This window comes from Peromyscus eremicus, chromosome 13 (genome assembly GCF_949786415.1).
Source record: "Peromyscus eremicus chromosome 13, PerEre_H2_v1, whole genome shotgun sequence".
Lineage (NCBI taxonomy): Eukaryota > Metazoa > Chordata > Mammalia > Rodentia > Cricetidae > Peromyscus > Peromyscus eremicus.
The window spans coordinates 29,494,920-29,506,959 of NC_081429.1; the positions used below are offsets into that span (position 1 = coordinate 29,494,920).

The 12,040-nt window shown below is 44.1% G+C and overlaps 1 protein-coding gene across 1 annotated transcript in view; it reads right to left on the minus strand.

Moving 5' to 3' along the window:
• The window catches only part of Col4a3 (collagen type IV alpha 3 chain), a 131,264-nt gene extending 127,164 nt beyond the window's left edge, over window positions 1-4,100 (minus strand). Inside the window, exon 1 of the mRNA XM_059278362.1 lies at window positions 3,855-4,100. Within this exon, the coding sequence (XP_059134345.1) occupies window positions 3,855-3,941 (87 nt within the window). The 5' untranslated portion in view covers window positions 3,942-4,100. The remainder of the gene's footprint in view (window positions 1-3,854) is intronic.
• Window positions 4,101-12,040: the final 7,940 nt, after the last annotated feature.

Below are 12,040 nucleotides of genomic sequence, written 5' to 3' on the forward strand. Positions count from 1 at the left end.
ACACACACACACACACACACACACATCATTCACTTATGTGCAGCATAAACACAAACTCCTTCATGAGAATGACATTCACACACCTCCTGGGCTGGAAGAAAGTCAAGAATTTAAGTATAATGACATTTTGTATTTTTCCCCCAACACAGGGAATCTGAGAGACAACAAACCTAGTTTTATTTAATATTTGCTTAGTCTCAGGGAGAGATAAATTTGTGCTATTACATTACTTTTTGTTTGTTTGAAGTGCTAACTAGTCCAACTGAAGTTTTTGACTTTGAAAATGAGTTCAGATGAGAACCGTCATGTGCTGTGTACATCTTGCAGTTCTTCCTGGAACTTAAGAAAATGCTAATTTAGCTGATGACTTTCACCTTATCCAGGGAGCAGAGACGGGCATGCATTCCTCACCTACTGCCTGAGGTAATAGCAGAGGGCCTGCTAGTTCAAAACGGGTGAACTGGGCAGAAGACAGCTAGATGTAAGCCTGAAGGTCCAGGAACAGTTAGGTGGCCCCTGGCTTCTCTGCCAAGCAGCAAAGACCTTCTCCCTGGGTGCTCAGGACAAACTGTGTGGGCGGGCAGTTTCACCTTGGCTAAGCTGGCCATGCAGGGTCAGCACTGCTGCTGGCTTCCTGTTTGGGGAAATGCTAAAGTACAACTGGAAACATTCAGCTAACATAACACAGAGATTATACACATGCCGACCGGAAGGCTGGATGTAGCTCTCCTTTACATGTTGTTTGACTCACTGTGATTTTGTTGGTTTGTTTTTCCTGCTTGTTATTCTGCTTTGAGTAAAACTGAACACAGTTGCTTGCTAATATTAATATGAGGCATTTATGAATAAAAATTAGATTCCTAGCTTCTCTCCTAGGAAGATGGTGTCACATTGGGCCTGAATTCTAGACTGTCAACAGCCAGATGAGCCTAAAGATTATCCCCTCCCCCACTGCCTCACTCATCATCTACTGGCCACTGGAGGGAAGGTAACTCTCGCACATCGCAGATGAAAAGATTGAGATTCCGAGTAGACACCTGCCTTGCTCAGGGTCACAGTTAGTTTGTGGGTTTAGCCATGTTGGCACATGTCACCCAGGTACCAGTTAATTTGAGACATCAATAAGAGGGCCCATTTTGTAATCTTAGGGGCACCTCTTCTATCTCCTTCAGCAGGTGCAATGCAAACAATAACTCTGAATGCTTTTAACAAAGACTCACCTCAAGCTTTAATAGAAACACAACAGATGGATTCACTGTGATAGTCATTAGCTTAAATTGTAGTGTTTTGCTCTCCCCAAACTCAAAACAGAAATAATTTTACGTGTAAAATGCAAAAGAATATTATAACGTAAGTGCACATGGTATATAACTGGAGGATCTATGGTCATGGTCACAGGGTACCACATTTTAAAAATAAGATTTATTCATTTTATTTTATGTGTATTTTCTCTGCATGTATGTATGTGACCGTGTGTGTGTGTGTGTGTGTGTGTGTGTGTGTGTGTGTGTGTGTGTCTGTGCTTGCTATCCATGGAGGCCAGAAGGGGGCATTGGATCCCATGGGACTTGAGTTATAGTTGGTTGTAAAACACCAAGTGGGTATCGAACCCAGGTTCTGTGCAAGAACAACAGACGCTCTTAACCATTGAGCTGTTGCTCCTGTCCCAGGGCACCACTTTCCAAGGGTGATTCTTCCAAGAGTCCCATGTCTCTTTACACTATCATTGCTTTTCTTCTGGGTCCAGAAAGATTATTATTATTACTGTTCTGGAGTGTTCCCAGGACTTTGTATAACATGCACTTCCTTTAGGCTAACACCGTGGGATAGTCCACACCAGTTTGCACTAGTTGCAGCCATCCTGCCCAGGAGCATTTAGCCACCTAGGTTAGGCAGTCTTAGTTTACTATTTATTAATTAATTCATTTTTTGTTTATTTATTATTTATTGGGTGGGAGGAGAGGACACAACTTTCAGGAGCTGGTTCTCTTATTCTGTTTGGGAATTGAATTCCTGTTGTCAGTTTTTATACACTGCATCATCTCACCAACCTTGAAAAATGGGGTATTGTTAGAGCCACTTTACAAAAGTCTTTTAGAACTCAAGCTGCAAAGACACTAAGTCACCTACAAGTGAATGAATGGTGGGTGACCAGGTCAATTAACTTTAGCACATTGTTAAAAAACTATGCAACAAAGTGAAAAGATGAAAAGAAATCAGTGTTAACCTCAGGTGCAGACAGATCTATAGTTTGCAAAAGGACAAATTTAGCCTGTAAAAAAACCCCACAACTATGTATTGCCGTGGGTCTGTAGCTGTGTATATAAGCACACAAATATTGGAAAGAAACACCACAATAATGGCAAGTCTAGGTATTTGTCGGAAAACAGAAATCTAGCAGGATGAGGTCCAGAGGAGGGTTAGCTTAGCCATGATGCCTGTAATGCCTCACTTAAAATGTAAGTGGGATGGGAACAACTGGAGTGTATGCAGCCAGAGACCCTTAACATGTTCTCAGGTAACACATAAGTAGCTCTGTGATCATTATCTCCAATCATACATAGTCTCAGTCATGTAAGACTAACACCTGCTCATCGTTGGAAATGAAGCTCACTGTACCCAAATTAACTTTTAAATATAAAAATGACACCAAGCATCTGAAAAATTAAATTTCTGTTTCACAAATCAAAATCAAGCCAAAACAATTCTCATAGTTTTGAGGATATTTCATCTTTAACAGTAAAGATCTTGTCATACAGGTCCTTCACTTGCTTAGTCAGAGTTATCCCAAGGTATTTTATGTTATTTGTGGCTATTATAAAGGTTAATGTTTCTCTGATTTCTTTCTCAACCCTTTTATCATTTGTATATAAGAGGGCTACTGATTGTTTTTGAGTTGATCTTGTATCCTGCCACATTACTGAAGGAATTTATCAGCTGTAGGAGTTCCCTGGTAGAATTTTTGGGGTCACTTATGTACACTATCATATCATCTGCAAATAGTGAAAGTTTGACGTCTTCCTTTCCAATTTCTATCCCTTTGATCTCCTTTGGATTATGGAGTAGATTCAAATGAGTGTGAACGAGGTCACCCAAATTCCAAATAGAAATCAAATCAATGTGACATTGCTTAATTCATCCTAATGTAAGTTCTAGTTTTGATTTTTTTTTCCAGTGATGCCTTTTGTGTCCAGAGAGTGCCAAAGGAACACAGAGCCCCAGAGAAGTCAGAGTCAAGGTGAGATCTGGTTTAGGAAGGAGCAGGGAGGGCTGGGACTCCCAGGAGGTTTCTCCTCCCAGGCTTGGGCACTTCTAGCCAACCAAGCCACCTGTTCCTTCACCAGTCTGACATCACACCTCCAGTACTCTATCCATTATCACTATCTGTCTATCCACCTATCATCTATTAACTAACTCTTCTTCTATTCCACCCATCTATCATCGATTTACCTATCATCTCTGCTCTTCTATTTATCATCTTCTGCTTATCTTATCTTATATAATTTATACTTAGTATCGATTAGTTAACCTTAGATCCATCTCTATCATACATCTATCTATGACTATTTATTGGTATCCATTTACTAATCTCTGCAAGCTGTTCTCCTCCATCTGGGACTCGTGGGGTCCTGGACAGCTGCCTGGCCCCTCACTTCTACGAGCATTATACAATCCACCTGTTCCCCGGGGCTGCCGCTCTTTCCGTGTGTGCTACTGGACTCAGGAGGAACCCGCTGCTGAGCAACCCTCCAGTTAGTGACCCCCCGACAGAGCCCTAGTGGATGGGACTGGCTTGTCCCTCCCTGGGATAGGGACAAGCAACAGTGGGGTCCCATAGCCCTTCAGTCACTCACCTTGCTAACCACAGGTGGTGTGGCCAGGAGCAGTAGCAGGATAGGCAGCAGGAGCGCCTGCAACCTTGGAGCAGTCTCTGCGTGCATGGTGGGCGTTGGTCCTGAGTCCTAGCGTGTCCAGGGATCCACCGGACCCACGGGCTTTCAGGCCTCCGTGTCCCCCGAGGGAAACAGATTGGGGAGGCCCTGCCGTGAAGCTCGCCTTGCTTGCTGGCCCACTGGGGCGAGTTTTGTAGGGCTCGACCCACCGCGGTCTGTTTGTCCTCACCCAAGCTTTTGATTGTGACTCTAAGGGAGGGAAGAAGTGGCCGAGGTCCCGCCCTCGTCCCCCCTCCCAGCTCGCCAGGCACTGTCCCTTCAACCGGGCATCGTGCCCAGGAAGTGAGAAAGGGTTGGGCCCCCACAGAGCAGGCAGGTGGGCGCCGATCCAGAGTCAGGGTGAAAGAGGTGATGTCCCTAAGATCCTGGGACTCTGGTGCCTAGCGGGTGCGGGTCAGCGTGGGGAATTTAGGGGTGTGCTGTAGGGAGGTGGCTGCACAGGGTGGAGGGAGTGGCCAGCAGCCCTGCCCAGATTAAGCTGCAGGCGCGCGGGAGTCTGTGACTCTGGAGGCCAGGTTTCCTGGCAGCTCCCGCGGCTGCACATCTGCTGTCGGCCTGCAACTCTCAGCCAGCGCACAGACTTGACGCTGATCAGGCAGTGAAGAGGAACACGGTCGCGGGTGAATTCCCTCCAGCCACACCTGCGAGGCGCGTGTCAAGTCTGCCTGCTAGCCTGCAGTTCCTTCTCTACCGGGTTGTTCGCCCAGGTAAGCCACCCACAGGCAGGCACTGCCCCAGCACCAGGGCACCTGCCTGGGATGAGTAGCACTGTGGCATCTAAGGGGTGGTGGCTGGGGACGTTGTGGCCTTGGGGTCAGCAGAGGAGAGCTTGCCTGGCTCCCTGGTTTCTCTGCCAGGGCTTGAACCGGGCGCTGTGTGTTTTGATTAATTTGGAGGCTCGAGTTACTGTCCTGGCAGTCCTGGCATTCCAAAATGCCAAGAGCAAGAGGCAGCTGAGGGGAAAGAGAAAGCGCATCCTATTCTCTGAGTTGAACTGCCTTTCAGGCTAAACCTTATCTGCGGAAACAAGGCAGAAAATGAGAGCCAGCTCTGGTCCAGGGTGTCCCCGCCTGGGAGAGCTCAGATGCAAATGCCACCTCTGGCTTGGTAGGGGGGGCACTCTGTTGGAGCAGGGCTCCGGTGCTTTCTCATGCTGGAGACTACACTGAATGGAGTGAATCATGTAAAATGCATAGGCTACAGTAAAATCAGACGTTTTCCTTGGATACAATCGTCACAGTGCTAAAGGAGAGTTGTACCAACAGACAGGTAGTATTCATATTGGATTAGGTATTGATAGCTCTATAGCACACCCATTAAGCAACCTTAACATTATCACAGTGGTAACTGAGAACAGGGTCTTGTGATAACCATCTAAATGTCGGGAGCCTATCTGTGAGTGCAAACTCGGCTGCCGGTATATCGGTGGCCCTGTTCGCTGGCGCTCATCACTGAAGGAAAAGGCCCAGCTTCCATGAAGGACCAGTGGCCATTTGAATGCCACCATTGTCTTATCCAAGTTCACTGGCCATCTGAATTCCATTTCCCCTCCCCCTCAAATTGTAGATTGAAAGGGGGAAATCTTCCATGACGTACAACCATGGCTGTACATTAGAATCTCCCGAGGAACATCTAAAAGTTCCAATACCTAGTGAAGTCCAAATCAATTCGATCAGACTCTCTACAGGACAAACTTATTGGTGCATGGCAGAGCCTCTTGCAGATTCTTAGTGCAAACATGCTTTGTAGTCACTATTTATTATTATTATTATTATTATTATTATTATTATTATTTTATTCTTCTCTCTCAGACATTACATCCCGATCACAGTCATTTTGGCTAACTGTGTGGAATTAGGGTCTCCTCAGTAGAAAAATAAGGCATACATTAATGTCTTTATTAAGACTTAGGGACATTGTGGAGTTTGTGCCCAGATCATAAATGTAATTGGCCTCATAGTGGCTTTAGGAAAGTTCTTGAGGGAACTTCTGCTGTCTTTGTGGGGAGGATGGCCGGGACTTTGCTGATGCAATGACAGTGCCCAGGAGTCCTGAGAGGCATACGATTATCTTTTATAAATTGATATTGCTTCCTGAAAACAAATCAAAATCTCAGTCCTGATACCAAATGCAGGATTATTTGAAGGATTACAGGATATTTGAATTTTTAATGGCTTTTTCTGAGACCCTGTAGTTTCTTTATCTCCTTTCTCTTTATGTGGGATGTACTCGTGTGTGCACACTCTTGTGTGAGTGAGCAAGAGCCACAGAATGTGTGTGAGAACAACCTTGAGTGTGGGTCTTCACTTTCTCCCTTACTTGGGACAGGGCCTCTAATTCTTCTGGCCTGTGGGCTTCCATGGTTACTTCTGCTACATCTCCCGTCTCACTTTAGAAGTGCTAGGATTACAAATATACACACCTGACTCCTCATGCACCCTGGGGATCCAAACTCAGGTCTTTACATTTCCACAACAGGTGCTTTACTCACTGAGCCCAGATCCCTAAAGTTTTGATGGAAGAACAAACAGAGATGTATCAGCATTGGAGGATAAAACAGTCACCTGGATGATATTTCTGATGCAGCAGCAGAAGGGAATGGGTCATGATACAGGAAGGAGGAGGCAGATGCTCATGGGCCTGGCATCTGGTCTACCCCCTGAATTCTGAGTCCTTTTGTTCTTACTAGTGTGGATTAACTTCTCCAGGGTGAATTCTTACCCTCTCTAACATTGGATTAACCATGGTGCCAGTCTCGGGGAGTTGTAGGAATCTGATAATCCAGCAGAAGTCTCTTGTATAAGATCTTCATGTAACCACCACATGTTACATTCTAACTGGAGTTGCATAAAGGAATGCAGATGGGACGAGAAATGGTGGCATGATGCAGCAATGCTCTTCTGAGTTCAAAACCAATGAACAAGACCCAATTGAAGCCCCATATTGACTCTAGGTCAGTGCACTTTCAAGACACCTCAAACCCTGCCGTGGCCTTCACAAGACTAGCAGCTTTGGCACTGCCAGGAGCTGTTAGAAACTGAAATCTCAGTAGCTACCCAGACTCAGCGAATGAGAACGTAATTGTCCAAGATCCAAGATCTCTAGCTGATTCACTTGCAAGTGAAACAGGGAGAAGTGGTTTGTTTGAAAGCCAGGTTTAAGCACACATTCCTCACCTCTCCATCACACACTCACTCCATTACATTGTTGCCTATGCTCACCTATGGTGTAATTAACCAGAACTCAACCAGAGCTCATGAATTAAAAAAAAAAATTAAAATCAAGAGAGCTAGTGTTTCATAGTTTACTTCTTAAATGTGAAAAGCCAAAGGAAAGAAAATGGTTCTTTTTGTACAAGTTTTTTTTTTAAATACTTGATGCTAGGTAGAGATTTGGAATACAACTGTCAATGACTTTGACAAGATTTATATAATTATTTAATCGTCTTTATCATGTCTTCTCTGTTTTATTTAAAAAAAATTTTTTTTGAGACAAAGTCTCTTTGTGTAGCCTTGGCTGTCCTGGAACTCACTCTGTGGACCAGGCTAGCCTCGAACTCTGCCTGCCTCTGCCTCCTGAGTGTTGGGATTATTATCTGCTTGGCTTTATTTTTAAAAAAATTTTTTAAAGATTTATCTGTTTGAGTATTTTGCCTGTGTGTGTGTGTCTGTCTGTCTGTCTCTGTATTCTGAGGACAGAAGAAGATGCCAGGTGTCCTGCTCTCTCATGTTCAACCTTGCTCCCCCTAGACAGGGTATCTCACTGAACCTGGAGTCAGGCTGGAGGCCAGCAAGGCCCAGCACTACTCATGTACTTGGCGACTGTGGAGGCCAGAAGAGGGTGCCAGATCCCTTGCATCTGGTGTTACAGGCGGCCATAAGATGTCATGTGGGTGCTGGAAACCAAAGCCCACTCTCTTACAAACCAAAGAGGACTCTCTTACAAGAGCAGCCAGTGTTTTTAACTCCTGAGACATCTCTCCAGCCCCATTTCTCTGTTGTTCTCCCTCCCTCCCTCCTGCTCTCCTCCCTCTCTTCTTTTCCTTTTTTCTTCCTTCCTCCCCCTTCCCTTCTTTTCTTTCTCTCTCTTGCTTTGACATTCTGGCATGTGACTCAAGCTGGCTTTTGAACTCATTATCTTACTGCCCATGACTCCCTAGTGCTGGGCTTACAGACACTTGTCACTTGGGGATGAGTCTGTCCCTGTCCCTGTGGTGTGTGTGGTTTGTGTGTGTGTGTGTGTGTGTGTGTGTGTGTGTGTGTGTGTGTGTGTGTGTGTATGTGTTTAGTGTATGCATACAGACACATGCAGGTGCACATGTCTGTATTCTGAGGCCAAAGGAAGATGTCAGAAGTCTTGCTCTATCATGTTCAGCCTTATCCCCTTGAGACAGGGTCTCCCACTGAACCTGGAGCTAGGTTGGAGGCCCACAAGCCCTAGCAATTCTGTTTCTGATCTCAACAGAACTGGGGTTGCAGGTATATACGCCCAACCTGGCTTTTACCTGGGTGTTAGGGATTTGAACTCAGGTCCTCATTCTTGTCAGCAAGTTTTTTTTTAACAATATCTCTAGCCCTGGTTTTAAAATACATGTTTCTGCTTCACCAGTTTTCAGTGTAAGCCCCATTAAGGAGGAGGCCTTTTGGGGGTTCTGTCCTCTCCCCTTTGTGAATAGATGATTAAATATGAATAGTGTATCAAGGTCACATAGCATTCACCTTCGGTTCTTCTTCTTCCAAAGTCCATAAGTTTCTCTGGCCTCTACTGCACATATAAGCACATGCGTCTGCTTTCGATGAGCTATATAGAATTAGGTTGTTCCTGGCTCCTTCTTTAATTTCTCCAGCACCCCTCTCGGTCATTTCTTTTTTTCTGAGAACTTCCTCTTATCATCAGTTAGACTCTCGGGCGGTTTTAGAATCCCAGAGTCACAGCCAGCTTGGGCCAGTTCTTGCCCCTGCCTTCTCTGCTGCTGTTTTAAGGTCACAGCTTCTGCCCTGGTACCCACTTCTATTATCCAGAGACTAAGGTTGCCTTCTGGCTGGTTTCTTCCCTTGTAAGTTCTTTGAAATCCACCTTTGATGCTATTGTCAGAGCTGCCATTTAAAACTGCGCACGGGGCCGGGGAGATGGCTCAGTTGCTTAAAACACTTGTCATGTAAGCATGAGGATTGGGGTTAGGGTCCCCGGAACCCACAGGAGAGCCAGTGAATGTGGCAACCCACTTGTACTCCCAGCACATAGGAAGTGGATATACAGAATCCCTGGCTAATGGGCTAGCTACAACTTGACCAAAATGGTGAGCTCTGGTTCAGCAAGGGATCCTGCTCCCATAAATAGGGTAGAGACCCAATATCAACCTTGGGCCTGCAAATGCTCCTACACACACACACACACACACACACGCACGCACGCACGCACGCACGCACGCACGCACGCACGCACGCACACACGCGCGCATACACATGCACACTGACAGATGTACTCCATACATATAAAATGATAATAAAATATCACAGCCACAGAATAGACAAACAGTAATGTATAGTTACTTCAGTAAATCAATTCTTTTTTCTCCATCCTGTATAGCATGAGTTAGTGCAAACAAGAGCCAGGTAGATACTTCTTGAGTTAATAACCATAGATTTTTTATGTAGCATATAAAATATGTGCTGATGAGACCAGAAATAAACACTTCATCAGTGTCAACCAAATTGATAGAAAATTACCTCATATTTTGATGATTTATTATATTTAATGAGTTTAATATCATTACACAAATCATTTTTTATTCTTATGTATATATATTAAATTTAATATTTTGCTCTTATATTGTTTATTTTTATTGTAAATATGTACTATAGACTTCTTCCTAGCTTTATTTTCTGAGTTATTTTCTAAGTCTTTTATTTCCAAAGTTCATAATAAAAGAGCAAGCTTACTTTAATAATTACAGAATTCTTTTCTAATGATATTTTCAGCTGCTAGTTATCTTGGCCATATATATATATATATATATATATATATATATATATATATATACATAAAACCTTGTGCATATATAGATCATACCCTTGACTCTGCTCATCGATGATCATTGTGTGTGGTCTATACTGAACGTGTTGCTAAGATGCACAGTAAACTATAGGAAGTCCATGACTTTGAATCCCAGGGTTTTATTTTTTATTATTATTATTTTTTTACATTTATTTGTTGGGGACAGACTGTGCCGAAGTACCTGTGTGGAGGTCAGAGGACAAGTTGCCAAGGGTTCTCTTCTTCCACCATGTGGGTTCCAGAGACTAAGCTCAGGTCATCAGGCTTAGTGGCAAGCTCATTTACCTAGTAAGATGTCTCCATCCCTGAAGCTCAGGTTTGAGCTCTCCCCTTGAATCTCTTGTTATATTCCTGAGTGGCAGAGCTGTTCAGTATGGAGTATTGTTTCAGGTCTTGTTCTTAGGGAAGAGGCATGGTATGGAGATTCCAGGTCTCTGGGATCAACTCCTCCAGGAAGCCAGGATGACTTAGAGGCTGAGCAGAAGACAGGGTGTAGCCATGGGGAAAAGAGATGATGGAGTTCTTAGGAAATAAAAGACTTCACAAGCCCAGTTACTCTTCCCCAAGAAAAAGCTTTCCTACTGTCTCACAGATGTCATTGTACCCCAGTACCCCATCTCAGCATTTCTGCCTACCCTTAGAGTGCGTTTGGACACTTTTTATGAAATCTTCCTTTTTGCTTAAACACTTAAATATTGCCCCCCCTCTCTGTCCTGTTTAAAGAGTACCTCTTTGACCTCTAAAACATTCAGATTTCTAGACTTGAATTCCAAATGCAGAGACCTCTACAGGAGAACTCTGACTTTCTGAGAACTACAGGGAACAGACTGTCTTTGTGGCACCACGCCACTCTGTTTATAATTGGTTTTCTGTGTTCCAGAACTCTTTCTTTCCAGAGATCAACTTCCCGAAACTCACTCACAAATTTTTATCAAAGGTATGAAGTCTTCACCAAGGCCATGGCCTCAAACTTACTGTGCATTTAGCTTCTATCATCCTGAGAATTACCATTTATTTATTATAGTGGGGAGGATGAGAGTCATGAGACAGAGAAACGGAAGAGTGAAGAAGGAAAGGTGGACAGGGAAGAAGAAAGAGGAAGGGAGGGGGAGAAAGTAACAGGAGAAGATGGGGTAGGGTGGAGAGGTCTCCTGCCTCTTACCAACTCTTTTCTTTGTATTTTCAGGGTGAGCTTGGGTTACCTCCATAATCCTACCTAGAACTGCCCCACAGTACGCTTCCTTCTTCCACACTGACTGAAGTCACCCTTCTGCATAATAGCCATTCTCGATGTTTGAAAGGTTTTTAAGCCCTACCCACAACACAAGCCTGTAGACCCAACTCTGTAGGAGGCAGAGACAGGAGGATCATATGACCTTAGGAGTTTGAAATCAGCCCTGGGCATCATAACAATATCTCTCATCTCAAACTAACTAACTAACTAACTAACTAACTAACTAACTAACTAACAATATCTCATCCCATCTCATCTCTAACTAATTAGCTAGCTACCCCCTCCCCACCTAAAAACTACTGTAACCCTTCCTTTTTAAATGAAATAATCTCTTATTCTGGGCTAGCCTCACTTTCTATATCTATAACCTTCTTCAACATGTTGGGAAAGTTTTTTTTTTTTTCTCGTTTCTATTACTGATTAGGAAAAAAAGAAGGGAGTAAGAGAGGAAAGGAGGAAGGGAGACTGGGGAACAGTTATTGAGCCAGGCACTGTCTAGGGCACCGATTCAAACTCATTTTGGTCTCTCAGGTATTAATTTTCTGTATTGAGAAATCTTGAGCTCGGAGGAATTATGGACTTGCACAGGGGCTACACGCACTGAACATATGTTTTAATTACTTAATGACTTGACTGTGTGGTAGTAGTGAATATCTGAACCCAACCTTCCTAACTCTCACCCCCTAACTATTTGGATGCAAGGTCAGCATGCAGAGAAGTAGACTCTCTGTACATAGGAACCACAGAGGCTTCCTACTTGGGAAGTCAACTTTCCACCGCTCTTGGGGATGACCCT